We start from the raw sequence: 19,307 nt of genomic DNA, 5'->3' as shown, positions 1-19,307 counted from the left end.
GTCCTGGAGAATCCCAAGACTCGGTGCTTCTGAAGAAGCAACATACCTGGATTTTCTTGCTCATTTGTTGAGTTCTGTGTTGACTGAGATTCTGGGAGGACTGCCGCTTGCCTTGGGAGGGAAGGAAGGGAACATGAAGAAAAATATTTAACAACTCGCCTCATTTCCTCACCAGCCCTGAACGCTCACCTACGAAATCCAAGAACTAGACAGAGGTGCAAGAACCTTTTTCCAGATCGAACGTCCTAACATCAGTTCAATTGGAAACAAACAAGTAAAAAGATTCTACTCAGTAGCATTTATTTTTGAGGCACTGATCAGTCTGTGGGTAGCAGTCTTATTTAACACAGTCTGTGACCTGTTCTTTGTATCAGCCCTACCCAGTAATAAGCCATATGCTAACATATGATCAGCCAAAACTGTATGAGTGGTCTTGTTCTTGGCAAGCAGTAAGCTTCCCAGAGCTACATGCCACTTAATGTAAAAAACGGCTCTATATCGCAACTAAATGTGACCCCCCATTCCAGACTGAAAGCTCCCAAGATATTTTAACTAACAAAGTAAGACTTCTCGCACTGTCAGTATAAATTTCCTTAAGCTCAAGCAAGCAGAATCTGATGGAAAGGTCTGTTTAATGCTTACCCTGCAGACTGGCCGCATTGTTTCTGTGATGGCTGATCTATGCTTGCTGCATCCTGCGTATCTGCCTTCATAGCAGGAGTCCTGGAACAAAAAGATTTAGGAACATTCAAAATGCCTGCCAAACCACATGTGCCAGACACGAGACTGGAAAGCAGTAACAGATTCACGGGGAGTTGCCATGAGCGATTCAGCAGTTCGGCAGAACTACAGAAGTAGGAACAACTGCTCCTAAGACATGAGAAACCAGATCACGCTTCTGGCCTAACATCAGAATCAACACCTGCACTTCGAGAGGAAGGAGGAGGTGACTCCGGGTGCAAGAGAAGCATGCCTGAGCAACCGTAAGCCACGAGCTCAGGAGTCAAGAGGTGCATGGCAGAATGTGGAAAGAGCTACAGAAAACGCTTACAGACAAACAGGCAAGCGTCAGCAACGCAAAAAAGCTATTTTAAAAGGTTAAGCTGTCGAAAGAGTTTTGGATCGAGGGTTTAAGAACCAGACCTGTTACAAGACATTAAAATGATCAAGGAATTACACAAGTGACATGCAGTATTTCTCAGTTACCAAAAGCTGGGTGTTACTGTCTTTTAGTACCAGCACTCATGGTGAAGAGTTCTCTCAGGCAGCCAGGACTGAAAGTCAGCAGTACAGCGTCTTTGGTGAAATACATTAGTTGTGGGCAGTGTGCTACTAAGACACAGCTACGGGCTACATCGATAAAACGGTCTAGTTTTGCGTGTAAAACACAGACCAGCAGCCCTTATTCCCTCTACAGATCCATATTTCAAAGAGTCAGTTCAATGTCGTTTTAATTTAAGGTCTGGAAAGCAATCCTCTGCTGCAAGAGACAAGTGCACACTCTGCTGTTCTGACAAAGTAAAGAGCAAGATTCTCCCTGTTCTCCCAGTTCCTCCCCAGTCCCTCTTGCTTGTAGGGACTGAAGAGGAGGGAAGAGGGGCAAGAAGAATAAACCGCACGCTGGAGAGACACTAAGCTCACAGAAACCGGCATGCAGTTTAAATTCTGTAATCAGAACGACCAAGGCAACACCACAACGGTGCGCCATTTCGGTGCTGTAGCACACCGCCGATATCGCAATTAAAACTTCTAGAGCACTTGCACACATTAACGACATGCAGGAATAGAACCCACCACCCTTGTGAGTGCCATTTTCTCTACCGGTATCTCTAAAACACACTTCACTTTGCCAGAGCTGTCAACGATGAATAGAGTCCTCATAACCCTGACCCTCAAAGTCTCAGGTTTTTCATCCTTCCCTTTCCAGAGGTAAAAGGTCTACTAACGCCTTTAGGTGTTAGGGAGATTTGCCTTCTGTTGGCAGCTGGGTTTTTTACCTTAGAAATTATCATTCAAAAGGAAAACCTGCTGTAAAACTAGTGGGAGATTCTTTCTTGTATTATTACCAAACCTCAGGGATGAGCAAAATCAAACGCTCCTCTTACCCTGTCGCCGAGACCTGGGGTACAGCCATGGTCCCCCTGTCAGGAACGTGTGCTTCAGAGGAACTGGTCCACACGTGAGAAGTTTTGTGCTTCTTTCCATTCCCTTTGTCTAACGATGGCTGAATGCGTTTGATTTTCGGCTTCATTTTCGTGGGACCCAGCACGGAGCTACTCGCAGACTGCTGACCAGATGACGGGGAGCCTCCAGGAGATGCTGAACTGGCATGCATCACCGACGAGGAAGCCTTGTTTTGTTCGAGTCCGGTATTATTGGGAACATCGACCAGTTGCGGAAAGCTCGACAACTGCGTCGCTGCGGAAGCCGTGCCAAGGTCCAGCTGGGAGGAAGCAACCCCGGTTTTGCTGGCTAAGAGTTGTGTCATATGCTGAAGTTGGTAAGAGCCTTCCGGGTCAGCAGACGATGGAGCAACTGTCATGCCCATCGTCTGTGCTGAAGGCAGCACGCATATGCTCGACGCAGCTGTCATGGCTGCCGTAGACGGCGTTTGGGATGCTCCCAGTTGCGAAAACATCCCAGAACTTGGCGGTAAAGTCACATGCTGCTCCTGAAGACCAAGGCTTTGCTGACTAGCTTTGATCAGGAGGTTGCTTATTGAACCAAGGTCCCCTAATAATCCAGGGCTAGTTAACGTTACTGAACTTTGTCCCAAAACGTGACCAGGAACTGACCCCCCAGTAGTAGGGGCTGCCGTGGCCTGCATGGATACGACGTTCAGCACCGAGGAACTCGATGCTAGGCCTGATACAGGCCCCGCTGGGAGGTGACTGGCATCCGGCCCGATAACACTGGGAGACGTGCCGACTGCAGTAGTGGTCCCACCTTGCGGGAGCAAAGATGTTTGCTCAAAGTACATGACCCCAGACTTGGACCTTTTGATAATATTGGGGACGGTTCTATGGGATGTTGAATTCGCAATGGTTCCCAAATCCAGCGGGTGGTTGGAAATTTGGGAAGGAGCAAAATTAATTAAGGTCATGTTGGAGACCATATCAGGAGGAGCTATAGCAGAAGGGGTTCCAGAGGGAGCCAGCTTCTTATTCTTCCGTGACTGCAGACGAGAGATGGGCCGTTTCTTGCCCAGGGCAGCAGCTGGCGTAGAAGCGGTGGTACCAAGGTCTGTCCTCTGACTAGCTTCAGAGACTAAGAGCTGAGGATCAGGGGGTGGCTGCACACCGATCAGAAGACCCGGCGAAGGACTGCTGATGTTTGGCGGGAAGCCAGTCTGCGTGGCTGTGGAGAAGGGATGTATATGCTGGTGATGGGACATGGGCAGCAGCCCCTTGCTCGTGGGAGGAAATAACGACTGAGACGAGGGCAAGCTCGGATTTAGTCCCGTGGTCAGCGTGAGCCCGCTCCCCATGGGCCCCAGCACCGAAGCGTTGGTCTCCATCACGCTCTGCGCGGAACTAACAGAAGGCGTTAACTGTATCTTTTGAGTAACGCCGTTGGGAAGAGTCTGGAGAACGTACAGCGGCTGCATGTTTTGATTGACTACCAGAAGCTTTTCTGCGGCTGGCTTGAGGTGGGGTGGCGTTGTCTGCACCGCAGCGTTGGAGATCTGCGAGGGGCCGGGACTGTCCGTGGAGTTTGGCACGTACTTCTGGCTCTGGAGGGGAACGGTGGGTGATACCGGCACCTGGATACCCGGAGTCCCGCTGTTTCTCGTTAAATCCTGGTTGCTGCCGTGCCCTTGCTCGACGGGGCCGCAGGGCGGGCTGGCTATATGCTCTGCATCTATGTGACCCTGGATGAAGTGATCGGGAGTCATGTGTCCTTCGGGGCTCGGGTCTACTCCTGGACTCAGGAGAGCTGTATCACCTTCCCCCGAGGCAGACTTTTCTGTGACCGTCACTCTCTTTTCCCCAGACTCTGTGGAAGGCAAGGCAAGCATTGACCTCTCTCCTGAGGAGGAGAGCGAAGACTCGGAGATGACGGCGAGCCTGTTGTGATTTTGGCTGGGCACCGTAGGGCTGCGAGTGGTCAGAACAGAGAGATCGGAAGGAAGCTCCAGCGGCAATTCAAACTGCTCCTCCGCTGATATGGAGGAAGAGACGCTGCTATCCACCGGCTCGGTGGTTGGCAGCTGCTGGGAGAACACCTCAAACAAAGCCATATCCTTGCCACGGTTGCTGTCGAGACCTAAACCTTCTCCAAGCGTTAGAAGTTCAGACGATGAGGACTCCGGACTTTCTCCCAACGCCTGCATAGACGGCGTGTTCTTTAGGACAAAGTCCATGATGTCAGAAGGGAGGATGTTCCCACAGTCATCGCTGTTGTTATTGTCAGAGTCAGATTTCAGAAGTTCTGTGTTGAAAGTGTCCAGTAAGTTCTTGTCAGAAGGCGTGCTTGCGTGAGCCCTGCGGCCCGTTTCCAACGAGCTCAGCTGAGCTTCCAGCGAGTCCTGACCTTGCGCTTTAACCCTGCTCACAGGATGGCAGTTATCGATCTTTGGGTCGGTTTTGTGGACAGTGGAGCTCTTGGTGACTTGTACTTTCTCTCCGGCTTCTTCAGTTCTATCTAGCTTTAAGTTCTCTGTTCCATTTTCTTTACCGCTCCTTTTGGTTACTTGACTGACTTTTCTTGTCGTTGCCGTGACACTCGTGTCGCTTTCAGTGCCGTCATCCACACCGTCCAGCTGCGAGATTTTCGGAAGATCACACTGCTCCTCCTCTCTGAATAAGTTATGGGATGCAAGCCTCTCCTCCGTGTTCGAGGAAACCACCGTTCTAGTGAAATTATAGTAGTATAAGTCATCTTCGTCTGACGTGCTCAAGTCATCCGCCCCATCCACTTGTCCTTCTGCAGACCGCTTCCCTCGCTTCTTCCCAGTTGAGTTACTGTAGAAGGGAATGTCTTCCTCTCCGTAAGACCTCACGCCATACAGAGGAGTCAATCCGAAGAACATATTGGATCTGGCCCGAGCACTTCTCCGTGGATACCTCCGCTTGTACGAGCCTTCTTCTTGAGGTTTAGCTCCATCCTGGAGCATCACGTTGTTATCTTGAACAGGCAAATTTTCATACGCGTTATTCTGAGATTCCTGTGCTGGCGCTTCGTTTGGACTTCCCTGAACTACAGGGTTATCTTCCGGGCTTTCCGAAGTTGAGGAGGGCTCCGCCAAAGCGGCCAGTTCTGCTCCTGCAGACTGAGGTTCAGCATCGCTTTCCTGCTGTGCATTTTTAGACTGGTTTTCGCTTTCCATCTTGAGAGGAGTCAGAGTGACTTTAACGGTGCGTTTTCTAGGTGCCTGCGGTTCCTTAGAGGCCACTTCGATCTGTGCTGCAGAACCTTTAGACGGCCCTTGTGAAGGTGGAGACTTCTCGCCAGCCTTTTCAGCAGGAATGTTATTACATAACCTCTGGCTCATTTGTTCAGCTGCCAAACCCTGATTACCAAATTCTGGTTTCAGGTTTCCTTCATCGCTGCCTACCGCTTGACTTGAATCTGTAAGAGACTTCAGGGAATGCTTCTCTTTAAAACTATCTTTCATTAACTTTTTCCCCTTCTGACGCCTGTCCCTGGGGGCAGAAACTACCTGCTCACTTGCTGCAGGAGATCTGCTGTTTACTCCAGCAGACTTCAAGGTCTTCGCATCCATCTCATCAACCGCAGTCGTTTTCTCTGGCTGTACAGGTTCCACGTGCTGATCTCTGTCTTTCCTTGGGCCTCTCTGATGCGAAGGTGGAAAGGGCATTGCTTCTTTGGAAGGAAACGATCCTGAACATTCTTGAAAGGTTCCTATTTTAACATTCATTTCTGCACCCGATGAACTGGTGGGTTGCGCAGACATTTTGGAGTTTCCTCCAGAAGCAAAACTATGAGCTGGATAATCTGGGTCCTTCGAGGTCAGCGTTTTCATCTTCTCTCCCTTAGAAGGGGCACCTTTGGCTATCAAATCTGAACCGCTAGAATGTTTTCCTTCCGCAGACTGAGATGCATCCAGCTGGTAAGTTTTACTTCCACTTGCGGCTGCCGTTTTCTGGGAGCCTGAACTGGTAGAGCAACTTTGAACTGGAGCGCTTGGAGTACCTGCATTCACCGATCCCACAAAGCGATCGGTACTCTTGACGCTCGGTTCATGTTCTGAAGAGGACCCCATGCCGGAAACCGAAGACACGCTGTGCCTGGAATAAGCGTTCCCAGCTCGTGTAGGGGAAATCATCCGGAGTTTAGATTGCTGCTGTGACAAAGAGGAGGTGCTATGTCTCCTAGAACCAATGCTCTTAAGTCCAGAGGATAGTAAAGGATCTCCTACTGTCACTATTTCATGGGTCACGGGGGTAGGACTTCCTGAGAAAATAAGGCAAGAAAGACTGTCAAGTGATCTGAAACCTTCACAACCAATGCATACCCAATTCCTTCACACAAAACACAAGAAATTGAAAACCAGCAAAACCTTCCAGCCAGATAGCATTAACGTAATGATGATACTGGGGATAGGTATTAAAAATCTGATACCGTCAATCAGTATTCACACCAAGTAGAGTTGACAAGTTTACACCTCAGGGTTCTGTATCTCAACTTTAGCTGTGAATTTTCAACATCAGTTTGAAACAAAAGGCGACTCATTCGTACAGAAACAGTAGCTGAATTACAGTACCAGATTTCTGATTCTCTCTGGAAAAACACCAACCGAGATGACTGAGTCCCTAACTTACAATACAAAAAAACCCCACCTCCCCAAAAAACCAAAAAACAAAGTCAATAGCACTTGAAATACCTGCAGAGGGTAAGGGCCTAGAGCCGGGAGACCTTTGTGTGGATGGATAACTTGGTGTCCTGATCCTGGGACCCTTTGAGACCACTGGATAGTAACAGGAACTAGAGGTCTGAGAATGCAAGGGACGATCTGGTGATGGCGGGTTTACAATTTCAGGCGTATTTCGGCTGTCTTTAGGTAGAGTTTCTGTTGTTGTATAAAAGAGAAACAACAGTATAAGCCATCGCTGAATCCTAAAAGCTACGATCTGATAAAGTATATATTGCTATCAGGTTTCACTTGGAGAATCAGGGCATTTGTTAAATAAGCACAAAGTCAAAGATTACTGCCTCCTTGCCATCAGATAACGTCTGGTTTCTTCTCCTGAGAACATTTGCAAATACTTGCAGCAATACAGTAACCCTCAGCTTACACGTGAAATTACATTACATTTTAATAAAGTTTAAGATTCTATGTTGACAATGACAACTATTATAAACATTTTAAAGATCTTCCACAGCCTCACCTTCTGGCAACTGAAAAGGATGAGTTTTGTGTGTGGTTTTGGTGGGGTTTTTTTTGTTGTGTGTGTGTTTTTTTTTTTTTTTTTTTTTTTAACTCCCCTACGGATACAGAGAAAGCAATTTCCAAATACAGAAGCAGCACAATACTACTATTCAACACGGTACTTAACAACGCCCATATTACATACCAACGCTGACACTTGAAGTACAATTTGAAGTTTTAGACCCCTAAAAAAATCTCAGATCTGTAGACTAGAAAGCATTACTACAGTAGTTTTTGTTTGGCTCAAGTTTTCCAAGTTACCAGTACACTCTGGAGCTTAGCTTTTTTTTTTTTTCTTTTTCTTTTTCTTTTTCTTTTTAAAAAGTCTTAAGATGCTGTAACATAATTTGGAAGCCTGAAGCGGATTCTAGTCCAAATCGGTTTAAGAGACACAGGTCCTAGCCACTGCCTGGCTTGCTGGTGAGCATACACTACAGCAAAAACACATAGAGAATATACTTTCAGAAAGCCCTTAAAAGATTACCTGTAAGGGGAACTGGGCTATGGGCAATTGTTCTGTTATCGTCATGCTCTACAGTGCTGTTGATGTCAGGTTCTATGACTGGAGGTCGGCACTCCATGATCTTGCAGGTATACACACAGCGCTTCCTGGCATCTGTTGTGCTCCAGTACACCCTGGAGCACCTGGAAGATAATTCAAACGCAAGACAATTTACTCAACAGCCAAGCAAACCTCCGCATTCCTACTTTAAATTTTCAGTTTCTCAAAATTACACGGGACAAAGTCTTCCTGGCACAACATGCTGCACACTTACCTTAATCACAAGATTCCTAAACAGTGTATGAAAGCTACGGTCAGTTTTTACATATGTTACTTCAGTGCTGGTTTGGCATCTAATACACTGAAAGATATCTAACAATGAAACAGCTTATACTCACTGGTAGCCGATGGGAAACAACTTATCTTCACAGTCTGAGAGGTCATTCAGAATTCCTAAACAGTCTATCGTCATTGAACCTGAGCAGAAAAAGGAACAGAAGAGTTCTGTGCACCAGATTCCAGCACCAAAGGCGGATCAAGTGTCCAGAGACCAGATCTTACCAATCATCATGTGGATGTTCTCTGGTTCCAAGCCACTAAGAAATTTTCTTCTCAAACTGATCCCTTCGAAGTCCACAAAAACTCTCCTAAGAACTTCAAACCCATTCTCAGGAACCACCTGGAACAAGAACCCACAAAACTACTCGTTAATTTTAAAGGAACCACCACGTGTACGCTACGCGGTCTATCTAACTCAATCCTCGGTTTGGTCTTTCGGCTTTTGAACTGCCACATAGTACCACTTGCCGAACTTCCCCATGCCAGTTGTATCACTGGCTTCTTTTTAACAGCACTGCGGTCCGGCCCTCGTTAGTAAGGAACACACTCACTACTAACTTCTAAAGAGTGCTCATAGTTACAGGCTGACCCCACTTTCAAGCAAGGCGGGGTGTGAAAGAAGAAGCTTACCTCTCCTTTGATCAAGTCACGATGCCGCTGGCAGTAAACTTTCTTATCGTCCAGGAAGACACAGTTCTTGGCTCGCGAGCACATAAAATGATAGTTACTTGTACAGGAAGTGAGGCAGCAGCCTACTGTGGCACCTGACTTCTGGCAGAACTCGCATCTCTACAAAAGGGGGGGGGGGAAAAAAAAAAAAGGTTAAAAATTAATCCCTTCTAAAACCAGGCTACCGTTACTGTTGTCAGTTAGGCTTTTTTGGCCCAGGCGGAAGTTTAGAGTAATGCCTGACCTCCCACTTCATTGCTGGAACATTTCGCTACCACGACTCGCATGCACAAGTGAGACATGGAGGAGGAGGAGGCGAGAGGAAGAAGGATCCCTCACGCAGAACAACTTTTGCATTTGCAGACTGGTTCCTCCAGGCCTCAGACTTTCTTGCTTGCACTCCATATCCAAGCATCATATTTGCAAGCTTAACTGATTAATATGCAACTATTTCTCATACACAGGGTATTCCCCATGTGGGTGGCTTACTACTGGCTAAGAGCAGTCCTATTCCACCGCTTTTGCCATTTTAATAAATATTTAGGACCAGATGATGCAATATTAAACCAAAATTTGGACAAACCTATTTCTAGTTATGCTCCCGGTCTCATTTCGTTCTTCTGGAAAGTAAGCAACAACCAATTCACAATAGGAAGATCATTTCGTTTTCTAAGACTGCTTAGGAGTTCGGAAAAAAAGACACCACCATCATTCGTTTTGCAGTATTTAACAGAGTAGCTACGTACAAGCTACGTGTCAAGATCCTTCATCTATAGTCAAACGTGAAAATGCTCCCTGATCAACACCTTGAATTGGACAATACTTGCTTTCAATTTTTATTGCTTTTACACATATATAAAATTTAACCTAGGTCAAAATAGCGGGCGCAGGCTTGCTCTCTCTCTCTCCCCTTTGAGTTCCTCTGCTGTCAGACTGTTTGGACTGCAACAGAAGATCTGGTAAGTCCTCGTATAGAGAGACAGGTGTTGGGCTTTAACAGAGCATTTGGCCGTGCTTTAGATATTCCGCATTATTTTTAAAAACGGGTTGCGACTACAGATACGGCATCAACTGCTTAAGGTATAGCACTGGCAACTGAAGACCCTCTGAGAAAAACATGACTCCAGTTCTCCCATTACAAGTTCCTTTCGGTCTCCACAATATCTCTGAACCGAGCAAGGATAAAATAAATTTTCAAATATCTTCAGTCAGTTCTGCTAAATGCAAGGAGAGGACAGAGCAGAAAAGACACACGCACACGAGGAATCTTTTAGCCAGGTTCCTGTCTTGGTTCTGTGTAAATCAGCGTGAGGTTTAGCAAAGTATTCTTTACTTATACCCACCAGCTGCTTTCCCCTGATCACAGCCATGTGCACGTTTTTCAGAGAACCATCGTCATCTTCAAATACTTCTGCTGACCATAAAGCACAGTTCACGTGCGTCCATTCATTTTGGCCAATGTAGAGAAGACGCCCGGCATCCTAAAGAACGGAAAGAAGCGTTCTTTTCAAATGTTCCACGAGACACAACAAGGCACAAAAAGCATCCAGCCTATCTACAGCACCAAATCTACAGTACTGCTTAAATCAGCTCCTATCAAAACGGGCAGGTGCCAGATAGATACTCACATTAGCACTGTCGTCACCGTATTTCAGGCACAACGCGCACTGCCTGTTGTCTTCTACATCTGGAGGTGGATTAAGTTCAGGACTATCCTCTCTGCTTCTGTCAGAGCCTTAGAGTTAAGAGAGAGAACACTGTTTATTCTTGAAAGTCAGGGAGGCTAAAATTCATCTGGAAAGACTATCGGTAAGCGAACAGGGTAGAAGAGCCAAACAACAGCCTAGAGCTTTCAATAGCCAGCTTGTAAAGCAAGGAAAAGCACACATCAGCCTCTACACATCCCTCGTTCTGGGGGAAGACAGGCAGGTGCAAAGGTATTTCTGGGCCCAAGCTCAGCTCAAAAACATCTCATATGTAACAGCCTCTGAACGCCTTCAGGTCAGAGAGGTCTCCAAAATCCTTCAGTCGCATACAGAACTAATACCGCCCTCTCTTTACTACCAGGAGGTTTGGAAGGAAGCGCTCCGGATTTGGGACCAATCTGTTTTCTTACTAGAGATAGGCGGCGTAGGAGGATGTAGAGGAGTTGGTGAATCTGGCTCTCCGGGCCCTTTGGGTTTTGGAGCTGGAATGATTTTCTTCATCAGAGGGGGTTGTTCAGTGCGGTTGTTCTCTTCACGCTCCTGCCACTGAGCATAATTATGGTCAAGCGAAGGGGGCAGCACTGCATTCGGCAACATACCACTGCTGAAATGCAACAAGGAGTCAGCTGTCAGACCTGACTACGCCAGAGGACCTTGTGCCCTGTCTACCAGCACTACTGACATTCCATGTAAAATAACCACTCGCTCCGTTACTTACAGTCCACACACGCTCTTGACAAAGGCTACGACCGGTCACCTACATTTTAAGGTTTGTGATGTGGCTGTCTGTTTCTTCTGAGGGTAAGAGATGCAGAAGGAGGGCCGCACCCAATGGAGGTGAGGAGGAGGAGGGGGAGGGAAGGACAGGACCGACAAGCCACCACACAATACACCTAGTTCTAAATGGTTTTGGTTGCTCTGCTTTAGAACAAGGAAGCGTATACAAAACCTGGGAATAGGATTACTGTTTTAACTTCAAAAGAAAAAAAGGAAAACAGAAAACCCAACCCCACAAACAGGCTCTCTTGATGCTTTTTGCTTGGACAGCTGGCAAACCGCAGGGAGTCGCAGCTGGACACGCAACAATTACTTACTTGCTTGTTACTTTATTTGGCTCCCAAAATCTGGACTTTTTTACACTGAACCACGGAAAAACACGCTCCATTTGCTGAAGGAAAACAACACTCCATTAGAAACGTTATACAACATACCCCAAAATTCAAAGACGTTCAGCCAAAATCTACCGTAAATGCACAACTAGTGAGACTTCATTCACGTCAACAACCCTGACAATGTATTGTTCTATTCCTGGAAATACCCAAGCAATGGTAAGTGTGATCGACCCTTCGGATTCCAACAGCAACAAGCAGCGGTACGACACCAAGCGGACTTCAAAAAAACTGTAGTTCAGCTCACCCGAATAAAGAAGGACTTGACCATGCTATTGGCTTTCTTCACTTCCGGCTGCCCTCCATCGGAATTAATGGCTGCTTGAATGATCTTCACAATATCATCACTAAAATCCAGCTATAAGCAAGCCACAAAATTTCACATTAACAGGGCTGTCTCTTGTACAGCTACACCACCCGCTAATTTTTTCAAGGCATCAAGCGAGCATCCAGATGACTACAAGACTGAACCAGACCATCGACTTAAAAGCAGAAAAAGAATTTGGCTGTAAAGAAACGAGCAGCCCTGGGCATTTGCAAACTGGCTGGCAGAACTGCTACACCCATAACTGTTTACTTCTTCCTTCTACCAGGAGTTGACTGCTGACCGATTTTAAATCGGCTAAGCTAGCTACCTTCACAAGGATTTGGCCAAAATCTGGCAACGGCGGGATCGCCTAGCACTTTGCAATGTACAGTCTTCCTCAAGATTACAGGCTCTTTAGGGAAAAATGAGGAAAAGGCTGCTCCCTACAAAGAACGGTCAACGTTAGCATTTTGTATAAATGACCCCGAAAGAGATCATCCCTCCACACGTGAATTATTAGTTTCGAGATAACTGGCCACCGCTAGCGTCACTTGCCTAGGCCTTCAGTTAGAATTTGCACGTGAAGGATGACCTATCCTGTTTCCATCAACATAAATGCCTGACTAAGGGCAAAAGGGGTTTAACCAAGTATCGCTGCTGGTTAAAGACAGCCATACAACAGTGTAAGTGACATGTCTTTGGGCCAACATTAAGACGAGCGTCAGCCGGGATTATTTTTAGCAGCGTGTTAACCTGTTACCTTGTTCCGAAAGAAAAGGCTTAAGCATGCTCAGTTATAAACACCACGGGTCATAAAGCAGTTCACAGGACCTTATTATTAGAGCGGAGCGCTAAAACTTTGACATACCACAGAAGTGTAACATCCTTGATCCATTTTTCTTTTCACTCCTTCCAGATCCAGAGGTTGCTGCTCCTCCTGTTTACTGACTTCTGTTAGGACAGGAGGATCAGGACCTTCAGGAGAGCTTCTGGATGGGATACTCTCCTCCGTCTCGGGATTTAAATCGGGTGGTTTTGCTGCCTGTTAACATCAGCAAGGAGACAGAGGGACATCGGCTATTGAAGTGCGGCTGCTACTCATGGCATACTCCCATGCACATTTATTGGCCCGCAGGTTCTCGCTAACACGAAAGAAAGGAGACTCAAGTTCTGAATTCCTGCCCAAAACGTAGGGACAAAAATGAAAAGATCTTAACCAGCTTTCTGCTGCTGACCTGCAAGGCACGCAGCAGAGCAGAGCGATCAGCTCTAAGGATCAAACTCATTTTTCCCCAAGTCTTACTTCTGAACATATACTTCACGACTAAGATCCTGTTCTTCTGTCAGAAAAGCACCTTCGCCATCACAGAGCTAAATCCTCCCATTCCTCGAAGAACTCTACCCCATTTTTTGATTCTTCTCCCAAGTCATATCATAGATACCCACTTCTCTGTTTCCGTAGGAATGAACAAAAGAAAGAAAACAAAAATCACAGTACGTGTTGTTCTAAGTATGAGAAAGACACTTTTGCAGCATGATGCACAGCAATACCGGAATTCAACTGAATGCCAGGCAACACTTCGAGCCAGAACAGATTAACGGGACGCGAGGCTCCAGCTTACCTGTCGATACCGCAGCAAGTGGCTAGTAGTTCTAGAATTCAATAGGGCTGTTAAAACCTGCTTTAGGGAAACCTGCAGCTCCTTTTCCAGTGCCAGACGCCACTCTGCAGGATGCTGCTCCGTACAGTTAATGCAGGTGTACGCTACGCTCTCAGGCAAGTTAGAGAGGATCTCATACATTTCATCTGGAGACACACAGAAAAAAAAAAAAAAAAAAAAAAAAAAGCGCAACCTGAACTACTTTACTGAAGGACGGATGCAGGGAAAACCCCCAACTCTGCACTTACTGTCTAACTGAAAACGCTTTTCACGTAACAAAAGCATCTTGTGCAACAAACCGAGCGATACTGCATTTGAGGCAAGTCCCATGCTTTCAGGATGTCGTCGATACTAGTACTGCTTTACCTGTAGCCGTTCTACAGGTATTCTTCAGGCAGGTCACAACAGGCGAGGGTGTTAACGTAACACGCTAGTAGAAAGTTCCAAAACTGGGCTGCTTTGGTCTACGTGCTGCCCCGCGTTCTGAAGTACTGAGGCGATAAGGATTTGCCTTACCAGAAAGGTTTTCACATTTGGAGTGGACCCAGCGGTCGCATTTCCCGCACTGCATCATCTTGCTCTCATAGTCGTCATCATCATAGCATTTGTCACAGAGAGGACAAAAATTTCCTGCAAACAAGACGTGATTTTTATCAGAAGTTCAGCTGCCACGCACACACACCTTAAAGGCTGGGTGGTTACTTACTAGTGTGCTGAGAAAGCAGCTCTCTGAAAACCCCCACCAGTAAGCTGCCAAGGCAGCTGTATCTACTTTTACAAAACCGCAAACAATGGCCACAAAAATCACCTGCTTGGAAGACCACTGACTACTCTAGAATTCCGTTACCGGCTACCCATTTTTGGGGAGGTGGTGAGACTAACAAAATACTATATGCAAGTAGCTTTACAGAGTAAAACGTAAGGACAAAGATGACATACAGGCAAGAAATTAGGTGGAATAGTCAAGATTTTCTGTCCCGAGATTTTTTTCCCCAGAGTGCCCCTCCTAGATTCAAAGGCATCGGGTACAGTAACTAACACAAGGAGGAACAACCACTTTACAACACGAATTTTGTTGCTTTTATGTCAGGAGCCCTTTACAATGTCTTTTTCTCAACTGTTACTTGGAACCCTGGGCCAACAGGCGCGTAATAACTGCTTTATGCGGTATAGGGTTTAAATTCTGGAAGGCTCAAACTCTGATAATAAAACAGTGGTGACTTTTGTTAGCCACTGTAAAATCTAAGAACCCGGCTTTCCTACAGAAGTTATTACCCATGCTTTCACGCTTGACCCTAACCCCAGCTTTCACTCCTGTTTGTACCGTGATAAGCTCACCTGCCCTGCAGGCCCTCTGTTCACTCTACACTGACGCTGTCTAATTCAAAACCGAGCATCTGAAGAGGCTCCTGCTGTAAAGAATCACGACTTTATGTACCTTTAGCAAAGAGTTTGGCACAATCATGACACAGCGAGAAGTCATGAGACCACTGCGCATCCCACCCTTTGCCTGGTGTTGTTGATCCGCAGCTCTTGCAGCGAACGCATTTGGTACATATCTGAAAAAGGAACGTGTTTGGCAAGAGTTATTTGCTTTTACGCAGTGGTTTCTGCGCTTTAGTCCTAACGATGCATTTCACAGTTTTTATTAGTTAATGAGTGCAGAGAGGAGTTTCAAATACCAAAACTCTCGCTAAAAAGAAAAGAGGTCCCTCCCTTTATGGTAAGATGGTGATAATGCAATAAGGAAAAAAAAAAAAAAAAAAAGAAAATAAATCACAGTATAGCTTTTCTGTCCTTCATATTTGCACTGAAGAAAGTACCACCTTTCCCTTCATATAAAACAGCGTACGTAGTTGTGGCATTTCTTCTGACCTAAAATACGAAGTCTTATTTTAACACTTTTCCAACTCTGAGGATATCGTAGTAGAAAACAATGAAAAACTGTTAGTACCAAATACACTATAGGCAAAGCCTCCGCACTTGTTTAGAACAGAAACTTGAAAGACACAAAACAGTGCATCAGTCTCAATACGAATGTCAACTGGTAAGTTTGTTAACAAGGCACATGCTTCCATTCTGAAGAGCTTCTTCCACGTTCCGCAACTACGATCAGAAGAATTACTACAACCAGAAAAGGTGCAATCTCTTTAAAAATCCTGCTTGTTCAGAACCTTATCAACAGCCCACCTCATTATCTATTTCCAAATGCACCTTCCAACGCAACAGGCACGCTGCCTTAAAAAGCTAAGCACCTGCTTCAGAGCACGTGATCTGCAGAGCTCTGGCCCACAGCGTTACGATCAGTCGACAAGTGAATTACCCAAATAAGAAATCAAAATCCCTCACCCAAACTTTCTTTTTCTTGGTGGGTTTTGTTGGGTAGTTTGGGCCCAGGCACTCAGGGTGATAGCTGTTTCGGCACTTGTTACACTCCAGCAACTGCTACAAGAATAAGGGGAGAAAAGCATTGGAACAGAGACCCTTCGGAGGGATGCAAAATCCTGGACATTTTCGTTTATGTCGGATCCCCCATTCGGGGCGAGAGGAAGAAGCTGCAACGAAGCAACTCGAGAGGCATTCTCCCCAGCGCGCAGCGGCGCTCGCGCAGAGACTCTGCGCTTCCCTGCTCCCCCCTGCAGGCTCGCCAGCTGAGCTCCGGAGCGAGAGGAGCTCTGGGAGCAGCGTGGAGGGTGCCCACCGGGTCTCCCGGAGGTTTGGGGGTACCTTGGTGGCCTGGTGCTGTCTCCCACACACGTGGCAGAACTTGCAGCGACGGCAGCACCAGTTTTCCAGCTGGTCCTCCAGGGGCCGCTCGCTCTCCTCTAAGCAGAACTTGTGGAAAGGCTCACAACAGACCTGACAATACACAAACTGCAAGGGGGGAGAGGGAGGTTTTAGCAAGTCAGAAGCTGCTCTGAATTCCCAAACAAGCCCCCTCGCGCTCTCAGCTACTCTGAATTCTGCTTTACAACTGACAGAACAAGGATATCTACTGGCACATTTTAGGAGGGAGACTGCGCGCGTACTCCAGGTAACCCAAATGCATGCTCGTCTACCCAGATTAGGCATCTAGCAGCAAAGGGGAGTCTGGCGCCCCTTATCTAAGTGTTCTGAGTACGGGCAGAGGCCTATAGGGCTCTTCAGGATCTCCCTCCCTCGCTGTGGCACAAGCCAACCGCACCAGAAGAAACACTTAGTGCAGAAGGAAGAGACAGGCGGAGCCAAGAGAGGCATTCCTCCCTCCATTCAGCTTAGGTGGCCCATGTGAAAGCTCTTCTAATTTCTACGTATCCCCTACGAGGCTGGTCGTGCTAGAAAAGGAATCATCCTTAGGGCATGAAGACGGCAGGCTCACAGGGGACAGAAGAATCGTTTGTCCCCTTGAGCAACCTGACTGAGAAGGGGATGGCTCCATGCCCCACTGGACCTTCACGGTCCTCAAACGCACTGATGTCCACATACAGATCTTAAGCTCCTTTTCCCCCAATATCGCTCACTCATCATAACCAAGCCTCTTCCAGCGTGCTAGCATCCCCTTCCCAGGAGAGCTGGTCTGAAGATGTTGAGAAGGCACCTATCTATACCTGGAAACGCATTTAACACATCTTAAGCCCAAATCCAGCTCTTTATACGGCACCAGAATCTTCCCAGTCACGTTTCAGTAACGGTTTGCGGCTCTCGGCAGATACAGAGATTCCCGGGAAAGTCAACACTGCCTAAAGCCCTTTAACATTATCAGGCAGCCTTTCTTATTTCACATTAAAAAGAAAGCAACGCCCCTGCTTGGCATCAGATGTGGGATTCCAAATTAAGAGGAGACGCAGGTGCTCTCGAGTACTCTATTCTTTACGTCTAATACAGTTCACCTGCAAAGTAAGCACCGGGGAAGTTTCCAACCTGGTTTTAAATACCTCGCGTTTTAGCATCTCGGGACAAAGTTTGGCAAGGACAGATTTGCAGGTACTATTTTAATTTCTCTTGGCTTAAGGTCATGACGTTATTTATTTATTTATTTTCCTAAGAACGTGGTGCTGTAACTAAGTCATCGACAGCAGAACACAATGCTTTACCTCCACATGTCCACTGCTGGCACAGAGAAAACAGACCACCCTGGGAGTAATAGGTACCGAGGTGACGATGCCTAACCCACCCATCTCCCAAACATTCTCCACTTCACAGTCCTCCTGAAAGTACAAAAGGATACATCACCATGCAGAATAAGGCAATACAACATCAGTATAAAGTGCTCACATTGACTGCTGCTTCATACGTTCTGTGCCTGTGATTAAGTGGTCTCAACCTGAAATCGTTTCAACTTCTACCTGGGTCTACCTTACAGCGTATATTGGAATAGTCACATCTCAGCGCTGTTCTTGCCAAGAGAGCTCAGTAATACACTAGCCTTCCTTCTACGGAAAGCAAGCCTAAGGAACGAGACAAAGTTTTTCACGATTGCACAATTATTACTAAAAGTGAAATTTCAGAAGAATTATACTTTATTAAAACTCCAGGTTTGTATAAAACACTTACGAGATCTCACTATAATCTCCAGTATCAACACTTATAGATGGACTGAAAAATTATTAGGAAAATATTAATTTTTATTATTTCAACACTGTTGTTCAAAAAAGTACAGGATTTATCAGTTTAAAACCCCAGATATACCCAAAATGTCGTGAATTACAAGTTACTAACATTTTCCCCAAATCTTGTTGGCTCAAGTTGTAGTAAGGTTTTATAGTTCCATCTTAATGGAATAATTCTTCATAAACCTCAAATTCTTGCTCATCCTCACACATTGACAGTTAAGGTTTTAAAGCTTTAAGTGTCTCTTCATCCAGTATGCTAATTATGAGGGAAAAAAAAAAAGGCATAACAAGCTTCTAAAAAAATCAACCGAGTGACTTGTCATGAAGGCTCCTATTTGCAGTTCTCTCTGAACAGTACCAGACACACAAACTTAGAGGTCACTGCCAGCGCTCTTGAGGGACTCTAGTTCCAGTGATTAGAGCCAGGTAACATTCAAATACTTAAAACATTTTGTCCTCTACCTTGAAATCCACTCGGATTCTGTGGACTCCATCTGTAGGTGGCTTTTGCTTGGAACTGCTTCCGTTAGTCAGAGTGCTGAGCAAATTCAGCGTGCTGCTGTCTGGCTTGCTTATAGGAGGGGGCTTTTCCTAGTCAAGTAAAGGAGCCTGCATTAATTCCAACCCCGAACGTTAGAACTTAACCAGTAATTATACTAAATGCCGTAGATAATTCACAGACAAAACCCCCAAACCATCACAGAATTAACGTGTGTAAAAGTTGCAAGAAAGTCACTATTCTGCAAACCACTTCTTACGAGCGTTCCACACGCAATTACATCACTAATTCAATTTGCTGCGTTTTCTCTAACATCATGTTGTTCTCTCTCATGAGACCGCTGGTTTCTATTTTGCTGCAGTGAGGCAACTCTGGGTGTAATTAGTCCCTATGCACTTCTCTCTCAGATTTAAATAAGACAATTCTTTTTTTTTATTATTCTTTTTTTGTTGTTTTTTTTTTTGTTTTTG

General features: G+C 46.0%; 1 protein-coding gene across 5 annotated transcripts in view; it reads right to left on the bottom strand.

Annotated features, from left to right (window-relative positions):
* The window catches only part of KMT2A (lysine methyltransferase 2A), a 49,599-nt gene that overhangs the window by 8,259 nt on the left and 22,033 nt on the right, over positions 1–19,307 (bottom strand). For 3 of the 5 annotated variants that reach the window (XR_015709158.1, XM_087778354.1, XM_087778358.1), the window contains 21 exons: positions 18,801–18,929; positions 17,820–17,933; positions 16,474–16,620; positions 16,096–16,191; positions 15,185–15,305; positions 14,263–14,376; positions 13,708–13,892; positions 12,954–13,127; positions 12,026–12,136; positions 11,704–11,777; positions 11,020–11,213; positions 10,532–10,638; positions 10,247–10,384; positions 8,865–9,023; positions 8,457–8,574; positions 8,294–8,372; positions 7,878–8,038; positions 6,848–7,033; positions 2,106–6,417; positions 643–723; positions 47–111 (listed from right to left, as the gene is read on the bottom strand). Coding sequence is in view for 4 of the 5 variants with exons in the window: in XM_087778354.1 (XP_087634480.1) it covers positions 47–111; positions 643–723; positions 2,106–6,417; positions 6,848–7,033; positions 7,878–8,038; positions 8,294–8,372; positions 8,457–8,574; positions 8,865–9,023; positions 10,247–10,384; positions 10,532–10,638; positions 11,020–11,213; positions 11,704–11,777; positions 12,026–12,136; positions 12,954–13,127; positions 13,708–13,892; positions 14,263–14,376; positions 15,185–15,305; positions 16,096–16,191; positions 16,474–16,620; positions 17,820–17,933; positions 18,801–18,929 (6,865 nt within the window). In the remaining variant the exon portion in view is untranslated. The remainder of the gene's footprint in view (positions 1–46; positions 112–642; positions 724–2,105; positions 6,418–6,847; positions 7,034–7,877; positions 8,039–8,293; positions 8,373–8,456; positions 8,575–8,864; positions 9,024–10,246; positions 10,385–10,531; positions 10,639–11,019; positions 11,214–11,703; positions 11,778–12,025; positions 12,137–12,953; positions 13,128–13,707; positions 13,893–14,262; positions 14,377–15,184; positions 15,306–16,095; positions 16,192–16,473; positions 16,621–17,819; positions 17,934–18,800; positions 18,930–19,307) is intronic. The other 2 variants (XM_087778355.1, XM_087778356.1) reach the window with 2 other exon arrangements.

Source organism: Nipponia nippon, unplaced genomic scaffold (assembly GCF_047370975.1).
Source record: "Nipponia nippon isolate SJK-2023a ecotype South Korea unplaced genomic scaffold, ASM4737097v1 scaffold_43, whole genome shotgun sequence".
NCBI lineage: Eukaryota > Metazoa > Chordata > Aves > Pelecaniformes > Threskiornithidae > Nipponia > Nipponia nippon.
Note: the sequence above shows the minus strand (reverse complement) of the source record. Positions and strands in the feature narration are given on the sequence as shown.